The 14,823-nt window shown below is 42.0% G+C and overlaps 1 protein-coding gene across 26 annotated transcripts in view; it reads right to left on the reverse strand.

Moving 5' to 3' along the window:
* The window catches only part of adgrl2a (adhesion G protein-coupled receptor L2a), a 91,089-nt gene that overhangs the window by 13,684 nt on the left and 62,582 nt on the right, over positions 1–14,823 (reverse strand). For 19 of the 26 annotated variants that reach the window (XM_020596693.1, XM_020596698.1, XM_020596694.1 and 16 more), the window contains 10 exons: positions 9,096–9,395; positions 8,297–8,400; positions 7,361–7,546; positions 6,680–6,718; positions 4,545–4,728; positions 3,718–3,840; positions 3,176–3,381; positions 2,350–2,523; positions 1,356–1,565; positions 455–675 (listed from right to left, as the gene is read on the reverse strand). In XM_020596693.1, coding sequence (XP_020452349.1) covers positions 455–675; positions 1,356–1,565; positions 2,350–2,523; positions 3,176–3,381; positions 3,718–3,840; positions 4,545–4,728; positions 6,680–6,718; positions 7,361–7,546; positions 8,297–8,400; positions 9,096–9,395 — 1,747 coding nt within the window. The remainder of the gene's footprint in view (positions 1–454; positions 676–1,355; positions 1,566–2,349; positions 2,524–3,175; positions 3,382–3,717; positions 3,841–4,544; positions 4,729–6,679; positions 6,719–7,360; positions 7,547–8,296; positions 8,401–9,095; positions 9,396–14,823) is intronic. The other 7 variants (XM_020596706.1, XM_020596699.1, XM_020596695.1 and 4 more) reach the window with 1 other exon arrangement.

A 14,823-nucleotide genomic window follows, 5' to 3' on the forward strand; every position in this document is an offset into this window, starting at 1 on the left:
ACATTAATATGGTTGCACAAAACAAAGGGAAGACCCCAAGAAGCCCCTTTTGATAGCTGGGTCTTAGCTGAGATATGGCCATTAATCTACATAAAAGGCTTTTTCTGCGCAGCGCTCTTCTCTTTAAGAGAGCATTTACAAACAAGAGGTCACAGGAGGGTCTTTGTGCAGAAAGGCATTAATGTAGTTGCAGCCCCCCTGAAACCACAGCGTTGAGTCTGTCAGCCACTTTCAAATGACATAAAAAATTGAACAGCTGCCCATCGCTGGCAAACGGAGCTCAAATATTTCGGTGTAGTCTCCAGGGATGCACATAAGACGCTGGCAGAAATGATGAGTAGATTTCTTTTCAAAAGCTGCTGCATACAGACAGAGCAGGTAAGTCCACACACAGCGTAGGGTCCGGCGTAGCTGTTCTACATTTCTAAGGATTTGGTCAGAAAGGTGCACTTACGCTTTCTTGGTTCCATAACTCCTGTAATCAATAGCCGCAGAGACACCGACCACGATGGCAGGGAAGAGGTAACCAGACACATAGTAGTACTTTTTCCGTGAGTATTCACTCTCAAAGACCTCCACAAGCATGAGGTACAGCTGGACGCCCTCAAGACACATCCAGGAGAAGGAGGCCAGGAAGAAGAAGTGAAGGATCCCAGCAATGATGGCACATCCAATCTGAGCCAGAACAACAACAGATAAAGGCAACCAAATACACAACATGATTACAGTTTTGATAAAATGGCAAGAACTTGAAATTTAAATATGACAAGCATTACCTTCATAGCACTTTCTTTCCTGAAAAGTGTATATCATACATTCTAACTTTTATTAAAACCCTTGACAGATGATATTCATTGCTGCTGCCTCACCCATTTAGTGGAACGCATATTAGTGAAACTGATGAAAAAGGTCAATGAATATTCATTCACCACATGAGCTCTGACTCCGCACAGGTTTAGCTTTCCATCAGTGGCAAGTTAAATGCCATTTGTATTGCCTGGTTACAGGTAGTAGGCTCATCAGAACACAGAAAAATATTTTTGATGAAGTGAAAATGTAGGTGGAAAAATGTTAAAAATGGTATGGATGCAGGCACAGCCATGGCAACTGTGACTTTAAGTGAAAAAGGAAAAAGGCCTGTCAAGTGGAAGACATAGCCACTTAATAATCTATATTAATGGTGCTGTCTCACTCGTGCCATGTCAGGGACAAGCAGGGAAGGTTTGAAACAAACAGCATTTAAAGTCTCATCCATTTCACTTCTGAAAGGGTGTTTTGTCTTGGGGGTTCGAGGAGATAAAGTGAGAGGGAATACATCAAAATCAAATCAATAGGGTGAAATCGTTCTGGCTTACCCTGGGTTCCGTCATATCGATACCAATTAGGAATATTAACTCGGCAATGAAGAGATTAATGCACAAGTTCTTGTGGATGGTGTTGCGATCGCTCTGCAGGCCCCGGAAGAAGCAAAAGGTAAAGATGCTGATCGTGAGGCAGACGAGGGACACCACGATCCCGACGCGAGTGATGACAGTCAGAAGCAGCTCGTGCACTCTGTCATTAACCTGGAAGAAATAAAATATAAATGGCAAATTACAAGAATTACAAGGTTGTAGAAGAACACTGTTTCGGTTCTGTGAAGAAAGATGGATTATTTTATGTCTCAAATGATACACGACCTTTTCAGAAGTACTAAGCACTCAGCTTTAGAGAACATAATACTGGCAAGAAATTTTCCTGGTAGCTTAAAATGTTTGGGCAAAAAACATTTGATGACTTATTTCATCCATATTGCAACATAATCTTAGGCAGCTTTATCCACGCTCTAGTCGGATGCTCCCCAATGGATCCCAAAGTGTATATAATGCTAACTTCTTCTAACAGTTTTCGTAAAATCCTGGATACCTCTTCAGGCCTGTAAACATCCTTCAAATCAAACAACAGTTATAACCTGTGATGAAGGGTCACAAGTAGACCACTTCATTTCTGGGAGCCATGTGTTGGATGACACTGAAGCAGTGAGTTACCTTAAGTCTTTAGATTTCAATAAACTGTAAACTTTACTGTAGGACCTTTTACAAAACGGAAGAAACAACTAAGCTGCATCCCTTTTTTCACACCGGACTACACAGCAAAGCTGTTAGGTGATGTAGGGAATAAGGTGAAGACACACACTGCAACAATAGTGTACTTGGCTGTTCTCTTTGAACCTCACAGTGATTATAGTAATTTTGTAAAATTGCTATCTAAACACAGAAATAAGAATTTCTTTGGGTTTGTGTGTGATACAGAAGTCTTAAATACTACTGTGAGTTGGAAGGATTTAAAAAAAGAAAAGACATGACTTACTGAGATTTCATGGTGCGCCATGAGGATGGCAAAGTTGGTGAGGTGGCTACAGGAGCAGGTGGTATGCGTCTTATTGGAGTCCAGGAGTTTGCAGCCTTGGGTGGACCAGTATCCCATCATACTCCTCTCAGAGTAATTCCAGAAGGAGCAATTGGAGTTGAAGTAGTGCTCCATCTGCAGATAACAAGAGATATGGTTAAGTGTCCAAATAATTGACTGTCTGAATTGAAGTACATGTAGAACACAGAGGCCATTTACCCCCTACTCATACAAAGTATTTTTCTGCACTGATATGGATGAGGATTTTTCACTTCACAGCTCTTATGAAGCAATTCATATGTTGTATCTCATTTGGTGCATGCTTGCCGAATCAACCGAAGCATGGGTGGGGTATATGAGGCCTTAATAACAGAGAAGCATAATTGTTTGACGGCATGTCTTTGGAATTACACAATTTCTCTGATGAAAAATGAAGCCACGCGAGGCCCCGTGGGAACTCTAGTGACAACTTTAAAAGACTAAAGATAATTGGCGCTCCAGTAATTTCATCCTAGATTGTACAGCTAATCTAGGAGTTAATTTCCCCCACTATAAAAGAAAATGGGTATCATTTATATCCCAATGTTGATTAAAGAATTAGTTTTCATTAAGAATTCACTTAGGTTCTAAAGACTCCTTTAATTTGATGTTCAATGACTTAAATAAACTGCCGACTGACCTAGGCAGACATTTACAATTCAAATTGCAGATCTCTGTCTACTCTGGATGCTCCCTCCTGGAGTTTTTTTAATATGACCTCTCCAATCATTGTGGCAGGGACACTCACATCAATGTGCTCCAGGGTAAAAATCACGGGATCATTAATGAATACACGGCTGGACTCTTTGTTGATTGAAGCAGCAATGACATCAGAGTTGACAGCCACCGACACGTTGCGGCCATAAGCTTCGTTGGCCATCTTGATGGTGGCATTTTCAGTACTGAGAAACTGGCCCAAGTTTTTGTAGAGCACAAAAACCAGCTTGGCAACTCCTGCAGAGTGAACAAAGATGTAGACAGACATGAGGGGATGAGAAAAAAAAAATCAAGGATGTGCAGCAATGAAAAAAAAAAAGCAGTGAGATATGCAGAAAGCATTTAGATGTTGGGTTTTTTGGTCAAAATCACAGGGCTTGGGATTTCTTAAAATTTTGCTATGTTCTAAGAATAACAGAGAGAGATTCCTCAACTTTTCACACACAAAAAAGAACAGAAGCAAAATTCAAACCAATACATACATTTCATAGACATCTCAGACAGTGAGCAAGCACTGATCTTTGAGCTACTAGAGTTAGCATGTTTTTTTTTGCCATCTTTAAAAGAGCTTACCATTTCGACTGTTGAGCTTGACAGTGTTGGCCGATAGTTGAATAGAAACACCACCCTTGCTGGATTGTGGAAATTTAAAATCCTGAACCTGGCCATCTGTGCTGAGTACATACACGTCGAGGACTGCCAGGTGCAGAGAGGCAGGGGATGGGTTAGAGAAGAGAGGTGACGGAAAAGAGAACGAGACAGTGGTCTTTACACACTATTTAACTAAGATTCAAGGGCATAAAAAACGAAGCACTGAAACATACTGAAGGCTACACTTCAACGTCAGCACATCAACAGTTCAAACACAAAATTTTTGTGTTTACACAATGAAAACCTTAATCACAAAGCAATCAGTTTGCCCCAGTGAAACTCCTACTAATATGAATAAAGCAGTGCTGAGAGAAAAAAACCTCTAAGTAAAAGACTTCCTTATTTGGTCTAACAGCTGAAAAAATGAGGGAGAGAAGAGGAGGCTGTGGATAAACAATGTATTTTTTCTGACTCCACAGCAGGCTAATGTTCACATTAATGTATAGAGTTACAAGGTCTAGCTGCATACATTTATAAACTAAGCGTGTGCAATCAGAGAATCCAGTCTATTTAATTGTCTGATATTCATCACTTTGTCAGTAAGCGACTCGTTAAACCTAATATGCGTTGTTTTTCTGTTCCCCCGAGGTTTAAATGCTTATGAAAACAAAGTCCTTTTTTTATGTGGCGGTCTTGCTTTCCTATCACAAGAGTTACTCTTTCAATGAATTGAAAGCAATCAAATTAACTGAGCTTGCATCAATCGAGCACGCGTGTCATTTGCTCACCACAAACTTTGCTTTACTTACTTATATTGTCTGCAGGAACTTTGACGAAGGCTGGTTCCATGAGGTTGTCAGCGAGGACAAAGGCCCCTTCCTCCAAAGTATCTAGTAACATGGTGGCCGCGTGCGTTTGCTCTGTGCTGTTCATGTCTTGCCAAGACTTCAACGCCTCTGGTCGCAGAAGGTTATCCACCGTGTCCACAATGGCCTGTGTCCAGATGCACGTCAAGCAAACAAATAGACACACAAACAAAAACAAAGATACTTCAGTAACTCAGAAAAAAAAGTGAATTTGTTTGTGAGAATAAGCTGTTACACACAGACACTGAAATGAAATCAATGAAATGCTGCGCTGAAGCATCTCATCTGTCAGGGTTCAAATGAACGTGATGAGAAAGAAATAATCAAGCTAAAAGGATGTTTATTTTTATTGTGTATATGATGAACAAAAAAAAAAGACATTTACTGGATAAGATCATTTCAAAAACTGTATTGATGAAGGAGAAACTGCAGAGGGAGAGATGAACAGGAGCATTATTGGAGATGGTGCAGATTAAATTTCTTTTTCAAGGACGCTGCATCAGGGCAGACACTTGGGGTCACAGTGTATTGAGCCTATGAGGTCTGTCCGATAGCAGGATATTAAGAGATGGCCTGATGAAAGCCAAAGGACCAAAGGCTGTCCTCAATTAAAACAGTCAAGTCTTTGGCATGTAGAAACTTTAATTTTCTTTAATGGAGCTGCTGTCAACTTGCACTCAAATATGCAAAATTTACTGTACAATCATTAAGTCACCCTGCAAAAAGCACTAAAAGGGACAATGAAATGTGTACAAATAGAATATATAATGTTAAATCTTTTGTTACTGGGCTACATCCTTCATGCAAACAATTTCTTTCTTTCCGCCACCTGAGCAGCTTGTGGATAAATTAGGCGTGGGATCCAGACGACACTGGGTTTTCTTCAGGAAATAATCAAATCAATGCGTCTAATCGGGTAATCAATGCCAGTGACGTCTGGTGGAAAAGGGTGGGTGCGGCTAATGCGATGTTGCGTCAAGTAAGGCATATATCAGATACCGCTGACTCAACGATCTGTGTCCCAGATCCTCTCAACGCCGTCGTTAGTCAAATTAATGCTGTCATTTAAATCGACACAACCTCCCTAACGCCCCTGACTTCAAATCTACATGCTGTGACATTAAAAAGCAAGATGATGTGACATTTCTGGGGGAAGAAGGGTGACTTCATACATGTGTTTTTTTTTTTCCCTTTCCCTCTTTTCTGCACACAGCCATCGACTGGCTAATTAGCTCGATCCATTTTAATACCCTCCCAGAGGAGAGATCTGGATTGAGAAGGGGGGTGACTTTGGTGGCAGGTGGAGGACGCTGATCTCCCTAATGGCAGAGTGATATATATGGCCAAAATACTTTGATATGTGAGCCGAACGCGAGAGCGTTCTATGAAACAGAAAAAAAAAATCTTTTGACCTGACTAACCCTATTAACCAGACAGAGCTAAAGACTTGCACCTTTAATTTATTAAACAAATGACTTCTATGACCTAAAACCTGTGTCCTTGTGAAACAAGAGCCACAATTTTTACTTAATGGGATGAAAGGTCAGGTGATGGTCCTTGAAAAAAAAAAAAAACCCAATGTGAATAAATCACAACGGAACTGTGTTTGATCCAATATTCATTTTATACAAAAGGGAGCTCTGATAAGACAAATTATAATAAAGGAGCAAATTCTTCAGCAAATGAATAAATGAGGAGGATGTAAGGGACACAGCGTTTTTTTTGAGTTGTGGTGTTATACATCCAGGCGTGCAATCTCGAGTGAACACTAAGAAAACATACATGGAAAAAACACAAAATACACCAACGCTGTCAACGCACAGAGGCGAAAAAGACAACGGTACATATACACATCCATGAAAAGCAGCCATCTAGAAACTTCTCTTTGACTTAGAAAGCACTTTGTGTCTGTGTGTAGGGCAATTACTCAAAAAAAAAGCAGGAAGCACAGAGTGGAGGGAGTACATGACAGTGCAGAGGGTACATGCTGCTGAACTTTGGCTGGGGCATATACACTAGCACAGGAACAGAAGAGGGGGCGGCAACAAGCAGAGCCCGCAGAAGCATTGCTCCAGTACCTTCATATATGCCCTGCATGTCCTTTCTCGCTTTTGAAGCTTTTTTAAGAAAAAAAATAGGAAAAAGAACAGATGAAAAAAATCGAGAGACATAATTTGCACAGGTTCATGAGCGTGAGTAAAGGATTTGTAGAAACAAAGTCCTCACTGAGCGCTGGATGTACAAACTCAGCTCGGCCCAGCCTGTCCCCACCACCTGGCGCACTCTCTAATGTACCTCTGACCTGCTTACCTGAAGGTTGAGGAGTAGAAGTGCTTTGGTTCATCTTTATGATATCCTATATTTTCTTCTGAAACCCTCCTGACACCATAAGTATTGTGGTTAGCAGAGACAAATTATGGCCATTACTGCAAATGTACAATACGGACATGAATGCAGAATTTAAATGGAAATGTTAAGTACTGGCTTTGTTTTGTCTCACAGCTTTGACTTAAAAAAAAGTAAGAGACCAACCCTACATGCCAAACAACAATAACTACAAACTGTATTACTGCATTATTTTGGGGAACAAAATAACATTCTGAATTTGTCCACCAAGAAGGTATTAACTTATCAGTAAAGCCCCTGAGCCACGTAAACTTTGTAGAATGATTCAACAAAAGAAAACTGATGAGAATGGGAGTAAATATACAGTAGCACATTCTTCTCCAGGATTTTTTTTTCCTAGTGAATGCGGTTACCTTGTTGAAGCTCCGCCCTGCGGAATCCTTCTCGCTGGGTCTGAGCTCCTGCAGCTGAGCATCCAGGATGTCCACCAGCTGCTCCATCAGGCGCACCGAGGAGCTGACGTCCCCGGCAAAGATGGGTCCTTTAGTGTGTTTGGCTAACTCGTTGGCCAAGTTAGCTGCATTTTCACCGCTTCGGATCTGCGGGGGGAGAGAGTGAGTAATGTTCACAGGAATGCAAGAAGACAGATTTGGAGAGTTCTTCACACCTCTGTTTCTAACGTCAAATCACGCTTGAATAATTCCATGAAATGCCAATTATGGAAAGGGGGTTTATTGTTGTCTTCACATAGGAAAAGCTGCCATGTTGGCAATGTTTTTTTATTGTCCAGTAAGTTAGAAAACCAGTACACAGCATGTGGTTTGCTCTGTCTGCTAAGAAATCTATGGCACATGTTACACAGAGAAAACTGTCATTATCATTATGAATGAACATAATGATAATGTAACCATCACTACAAAGTTGGGTCATAATAAATACATGTCGGGAGTAATTTCATTAGATGCATACTGTCAGTACTATTAGTTTGTGCATCGTATGTTATCTGCTCTATTCACCATCAGTTTTTTGATGCCGTTTGTCTGTCATAATTTTGCATTTCTTTTGACTGATGCACCTGCACAATACAGATGCTAGTCTTTGCAGCCTTTGCAGTTTTTTGTTGTTTTCTGAAGACATACATATCAAAGTCATTTCCACCCTTACAGCTGACAAATACTGCTTTCAAGCTAATCTGACCCAGATTTTCTGCCACTTTTGTAACTGTGATTATGTCACGTCAGTGGTAAAGTCCTTTACAAGGATGTGTTTCCATTATTTTGTCTACCCCAATGTTTTTAAGAAACACATTTCACTTAGAAGAAAAACAGTGAGGCAGAGCTCCTACAAACCTTCTGGGCGACTTGGTTGACCCAGTGGGAGGTACAGTTGCTGAGATCAGGGCCCTTCGGGTTCCAGGCCCCAGTGGAAAGGACACATAAATAAGAGGCAGTGCCTGACAGGGAAAACAAAAACAGAACAGTCAGGTTCAATCAAGTCCCATGAAAGTCCTTCACAGGGCAACAAAGGACAAGGACAGAGACAAAAAAGACTCTGCACACAAACAACATATTTACAAACATGCAAGTTCATACATTTTATGCAAATACAAAGTCTCTAAAAGCCCTGACAGGTATTTTGTCTTTTCACATTGTTATTCTGGTAAAACCTGTTCAAATTCTGTCAAAGGACAAGTCAATAATTTTTGTTAATGAAAAACATTTCTCTGAAGATATTTTCAGCTGCTAGTTGTGCCTGTTTTTTGCTAAAAAAGCGGTACAGTTTTGCTGTCCTAATTGGCTTGTACACGACGACCTCTGGACACTAACACAATTTCACACACTGTCAAATGAGGGATGCGCGTTTCCACGCAAGCTCCATGAGAAACAGCTGAGCCCGCTCCTCTGCAGCACAGACTGCTTAATCATGCTTCGACCTGGAATGACACAGCTGAATCCTAACACCATTATACACCGTCTTCACTAACTCCCTGTGCACCCGCTAAAACTGGTGCGCTTCATGAATACAAAAATGCTTGTATGCACGAGTATAACGGTGATCAATGGAGTCAGTGATATTCTCTCGGGATGCTTCAGGTCATACTGAAAGCGGCAAACACACAGCACTGAGGCGAGAGGGAGCCCTGTTTACCTCGTGTTCCCCTGGGGCAAGGTCTCTCCACGAGCATGCCCCTCTGAGTCTGAGGCCATGTTATGTCTCTTTTCTCAGTGGCCTCACAGAAGCGCTCAGTTAGAGGGTAGGACTCAAGGGTTGGAGGGGAAGTAGTCTGTGGAATCACAGGAGGCGGCTTTGGCATTCCCCTGCTGCCCTCCTTGAGCCCTGTTGTGGTGGTAGTGTTGGCCACACCCCGGTGCACTGTGGTTGTTGTGGTGATAGTCGTAGTTCTCTGAGGCTGAGGGGACGTGGTGACTTCTGACAGTGGTGGTGGAGCTGTGAAGAGAGAGAGGCATCATGTTTGGGTGGAGCACTATTACAGTATGTGATGGTGAGCAGCCCATTGGGGAAAAACATTCAACATCGCTTATATGAGAGGTTGTTTTTTTTTTTCCTTTGCTGGGACATATAGTTATCAGTGTATAAAACATGATGCAGTGCTATGGATAAAAATAAAAACCAAATATTAGTTTGACCTGCAGTTGCAGCGGAAGGTCTGCTCATTAGTATGGCACCACAGGGACGCATAATGTGGATTATATCAATTATTTTATAAGAATTTGGCAGGTATTCAAATCTTGACCTTCCGGTGGGCAGATGCCCTCATGTACCACTAAACCTTAACAATACCCCCTGTGAGTAACTTTATTTTTTCTCAACATGTTCAACACTGTAATGCTTATACATCCAAGTATCCTGTTGTGTAAATTGCTGCTAAGTGCTTTGTGCAACTAGCATATTTGCCTTCCCGTTGACTACGGCTTATCCAATGTGCTCAGTCTGCAGCGAACAAGACAATAATTACAGCAACATCCTCTTGTCTGACAATCATTCTTGCCTGGGAGATTTTGTGGCATGGCTGATTAAATTTCACTAGAGCAACACGGAACCAGTATGCATGTCCGTGGTGCCTGAACATTCATTTTACAGTTGTTTCTTCCAACAACTCATACTCTGATAAAGCAGGTGTGCAGTAACTCACGCAGTGCCCCAGGCAAAAACAATATGTTTCAGTCCTGGGAAAGGAGAAAATAGTGCACTTCTTACATTTAGCATGACCCACTAAGGAAAAGCTATGAAGACATTTTTCATGTGATACACAAGAGAAGTGTGAGTAGCACTGTAATTACATTTCATAAAAGTCGAACATAAGGGAGTTCCACAGATGAAATGTTGATAAACACTAACTATGTGATATAAATCTGCTCCACAGCACCAAGTGCAAAAAGAAAGCATCACCCCCAAACACCTCGAAAAATGGTTTTTTGCATGAATCTAAAAATAACATTTATATAAAAAGTTCTATTAATCAAAGCAGCTCTTATTGGAATGCAGCGTGCATACTGAATCTAGCTGCATTTGAGTGCTTTGATTTCCTCCATCACGCTGCTTATAGAGCCTGCAGAGGCTGTGAAGTGGGGCTGTTGCATTGCTCGAGCCGAGCGCAGCCGCTCTCAGTAGTACAACTGCCTGTGAAAACATCAAAGACACGATGCGACAGTGAGTCAGAGGCGGGATGAGCAGCAGAGAGAGGGGGATGGTGGAAAACAGATGCACACACACAGTAGGTAGTTTCTGTCTTGTGGAGGCCTTGGAGGAGAAGCCGCCAGACCCCGGATGGCAACACCTCCATATCTATTGCCTCCATTGGATAATAGCTCTGGCTAACCTTGTACCCCGCAAAAAACACACACCAATGCTACTATCACCCTACAGGCCGCAAGGTGTGCCTGATTGGCTTCGGGACAGTTGAGCTGAAGGGATATCACCTTTGTGGCTGGCTGCTACCTGTGGCGTATTAGGCTTTGTTGACCAGAGGAGAAGACTGTGTGCTCCCACCTGGTGGGGGCTACAGAACTACACACACAAGCAGGTGACATGAAGGTGTACACAGCTGAATGGCTGTTTTGACACTTAGCTGAAGGCAGATTTGGCTGGCTGGCTGCACCTCAGCCTCGTCCCTCCTCCCCTCTCTGTGTCCTTTTACTCAACACAGTGAAATTCTCAGCTGAACGGCCTGTCACCGCAGTTGAGAGACAACCTGTGCTTAGTGTCCTTTCAGCACTAGCATTTAGCTGGCTGGGAGAAATGTTACTTTCTATTCTGCACCAATACCCTTTTATTACTATAACCTTTTTGTCATGATTCACTGAGAGGACTCACAAAGCTGAAAGCAATAGTCACTAAAGACACTGCAATGCAAATTTACACACTACAGCATGTCATGTTACAGCTCTACCTAAAGGAAATGCTTGTTTCTTTTTAAACATTTGGGTCAGGGTTGCATGGCAAACTTCCAGAGGATTCCCAAGAAACTGTGGGGCCCTTTATAGGTTTCTCATTTCCAAAGTGTCACACTGATAAAATCCTAGTCTCCGTAGGTGGGGAGTTCACAATCTAGGCAGAAATAAAACGAATCTCTGTTCGGCAACATGGTTTAGCTAAAAGGCTCGCATCTACAGTCTATAAATCAAAGAGGCATCTGCTGTAATCCAAGTACATTCCTTGAGCATGTCAGCTAACAACTGCACCTTGTCTACACCGCTCACTCAGAAAGGCTGCCGTCATGGCTCATTCATGCTTTGGTTACAACGTGTACAATTAAATCTCTGAAATTTTTCTTTTTTTTGTTGTTGCTGCCACCTGCTATCTGCGGTGAAACTGTGGGGGTAATAAATGTTAGACTCCGTTAATACAAGGCCAGAACTAATGGGTTTGGCTGTCCTCAGGATTGCCCCATAGCAAACTGGATGGCTTTGGCTTTGGGGAAGGGGGTGTGGGCTGGATTTGCCGAGCCAGTGTCTACACTGCACAAGACAGAAAAGCCGTGCTAGTATTGCCATAGAAATTGCTCTACATGAAAGAACTTCATTAATGGAGACATTATGAAAGGACATAAGTAAAAAGGCTAAAAGAATCCTGTTGGGAGGGTTCATTCCATGTTTATGGTGCAAACTAATCCTCTTTCCTGTGTGAAAATGTGAATGAAGACTATACTTCCTGAGAGATTTGTGCATAAACAGTGCAGCTTCTCTGACCACTGCTGTTCCTGTATACATAAGGCATCAGCCTGTAATCCTGCCAGCAACACAGTGAGCTTTTCATGTTTATACCATAGCGTGGTTTAATTTAATCCAGTAAAAGCTGGGAGGAATTAACCCACAGGTATTAAAATGGACACTCCTCCTGGGCAGTCACTTTGTCATAGAGATGTCTAAATGGATAAGTTTATAAGTAGAGACTGTGAGGGATTGGTATTGATCTGTTGTCAGTGCTGCAGCAGCCTTTCACATACCTTTTCTGATTGATAATATGGACTAAATATTTCTGTTTTCCACCGAGGCAACATGTGTGTGACAAAACTGAATACCTTCCATGTATAATATGCCTCTGACTGTGACAAAAGCAAATCCCACGTTTGGGCTATATTGCAAAACCAGGACAGGGTCCTTGATTATTACATCTCTGCTGCACTCAGCCCAAGGGGAACCTTCAATTAGCTGTCAGAGCGTGTGAGCGCATGGATTGATATTCTCTAAAGCACTGCCAATAGCCGGGACAGACTTATTCATAACCTTGTTGTGTGATTCGACGCCCACACACTGTTGTACTTGAATGTATGTCAGTAGTTGTGTTATTACTACTGGGGTTATAGGTCTGGGATTGATGATAGACAATGAGGTGGGAATCCAGGAGAGGAGCACAGCTTGTCAAGTGTTGTCAGAGCATATGCATACATGCAAGCCCTCAGGAACATACACACAACACTCGCACGCAGACACACACAGCCCAGATGAGACTTTTCCAAGACTCAGTAGTCATGCTGCGGTGACAAATGAAAACCGACAGCATGTGTGTCTTTCATATTATGCTTAATGGCTTCACTTTTAGTAGGCACCGCATGGCTGTTCATCAGGGTAATGTTTCATACACACTATCAGGTGCTGTTTATCTTGCGAAGCAAGTAAAAAATGGGTGCGGGAACATGCATTTAGCATTTGTTTCAGCTAATTTGCCACATAAAACATTAAAGAAATATAAGATCTCACTCATCTCCTCCCCTATCCCCTCCTCTATCATGGAATAATCTCATGATTATGTGAAGGAAGGCTGCTTAAGAGATTTACCTCTGTGTTCCAGTTTTTGTGAGAGACTTTTTTGTGCTAAGGCAAAAGAATCATGTCTTTCTTTGGTTAAACGTGGCTTCTGGGTGGTAATCACCATCTCATGGAAGAGGTATAGCAAAAGTTAACAAGTCAAAGGAATCAAACAATTCAAAGCCTGTTTCTGTCATCAGAAGGGGGCCTTTGTGTGGGGACCAAGAGAATCTGCTAGGTGGAAAATAAATGAATAACCCATCTGCTTTCAAGTCATTCACCATAGAGCGTAGGTTAATTGACATAAAGTGCTGAAATGTGAAAAAAAAATAGTGTAAATTATTTCTAATGCTAATGATGCCGCAGATATATCTGTTTCATGCATCTCACTCAGTCCTCTCTGGATGCTGTCTTGCATCAAAGTTCATATGGAAATGTAGCTGTTCGTGAGTATGAAACAGTGTGTTGATTTATAATATGTTTTTGATGCATTTTGATATGTACCAATAATAACAATAATACACAAAGGAAATTGGATTACACGTCTTTCACTCGGCAACACATTTGTAGCTGTGGAGGGGAACACAGCTTATGATTGCTTGTGCATCAGCAGTAAATATGAGGAAAGCTGAGTGAAAATTCATGTAATTTCCCATGAGTCATGTCCTTGTGAGGGTGTGTACAGTGTAAGTCCATGTCTAAGGGAACAAAACCTAATAGCTGGATTATGTTATTTACTGCTGTCGCCAATATTTCTCTTTCCCACAGTACAAATGCACTGATTCATACGGGCACAATCAAGCAGGCAGAGTGCACTCCCACACATCCACACGCGAGGACAGACTCACTTTTAAACACATGTACGCATTCATATGCATCCTCACACACAAAATGACACCAAAGTATACAGAACAGCCAGAGCAGCTGCCAGACTACAGCCTCCTTCTTTCCTTTTGCAGCTCTCTCTGTACTGTACGTGCCTCAAATTTCAAGCATTAACTCTAAGTGTGCCAAGCAGACTGATATTTAACACCATGGCATGCGCACAGGAGGGCGTCTATTTCAGGGGTGCTCATACACACCTGCTCACAAACACCCATCCAAAAGGTCGCACATATAAGCAAGTGTGCATTAATACAGCTGTGTACAATGAAATGTCCCACATACACGCAGATCAGAGAAACACAGGCACACAGAGACTGAAGATTCAGCCCTATGTGAAATAAATCTCCTCAAAGGCATGTGTCAGGGAGTGACGGGGGACCGTTGTGATGTCTGAGTAATAATTCTTTTAATACGCCTTGTTTCACAGTCAGACTGTAATCAAACAAGAGACTGTGGATCCCCTTGGCTATAAGGCTCAGTGTAGCCATAATCACACTCCCTTCCTCTCTCTGTTATGTAAAACTACTCTTTGTGATATTCTAAATCATAACCCTGTATTTGCTGTTGCTCATATACTCGTAAGCTGTCAGCAGATATCATCTGGCTACGCTGTGTACAATAGTTTAACACCAGCAGGTACAACATTCCAGGAGAGGTGGAAATGAGCAGCTTGGGACTACCATCTTCCAACAACTGACCCTTATGTCTTACAATGTTCAGCG

This window comes from Monopterus albus, unplaced genomic scaffold (genome assembly GCF_001952655.1).
Source record: "Monopterus albus unplaced genomic scaffold, M_albus_1.0 scaffold31.1, whole genome shotgun sequence".
NCBI lineage: Eukaryota > Metazoa > Chordata > Actinopteri > Synbranchiformes > Synbranchidae > Monopterus > Monopterus albus.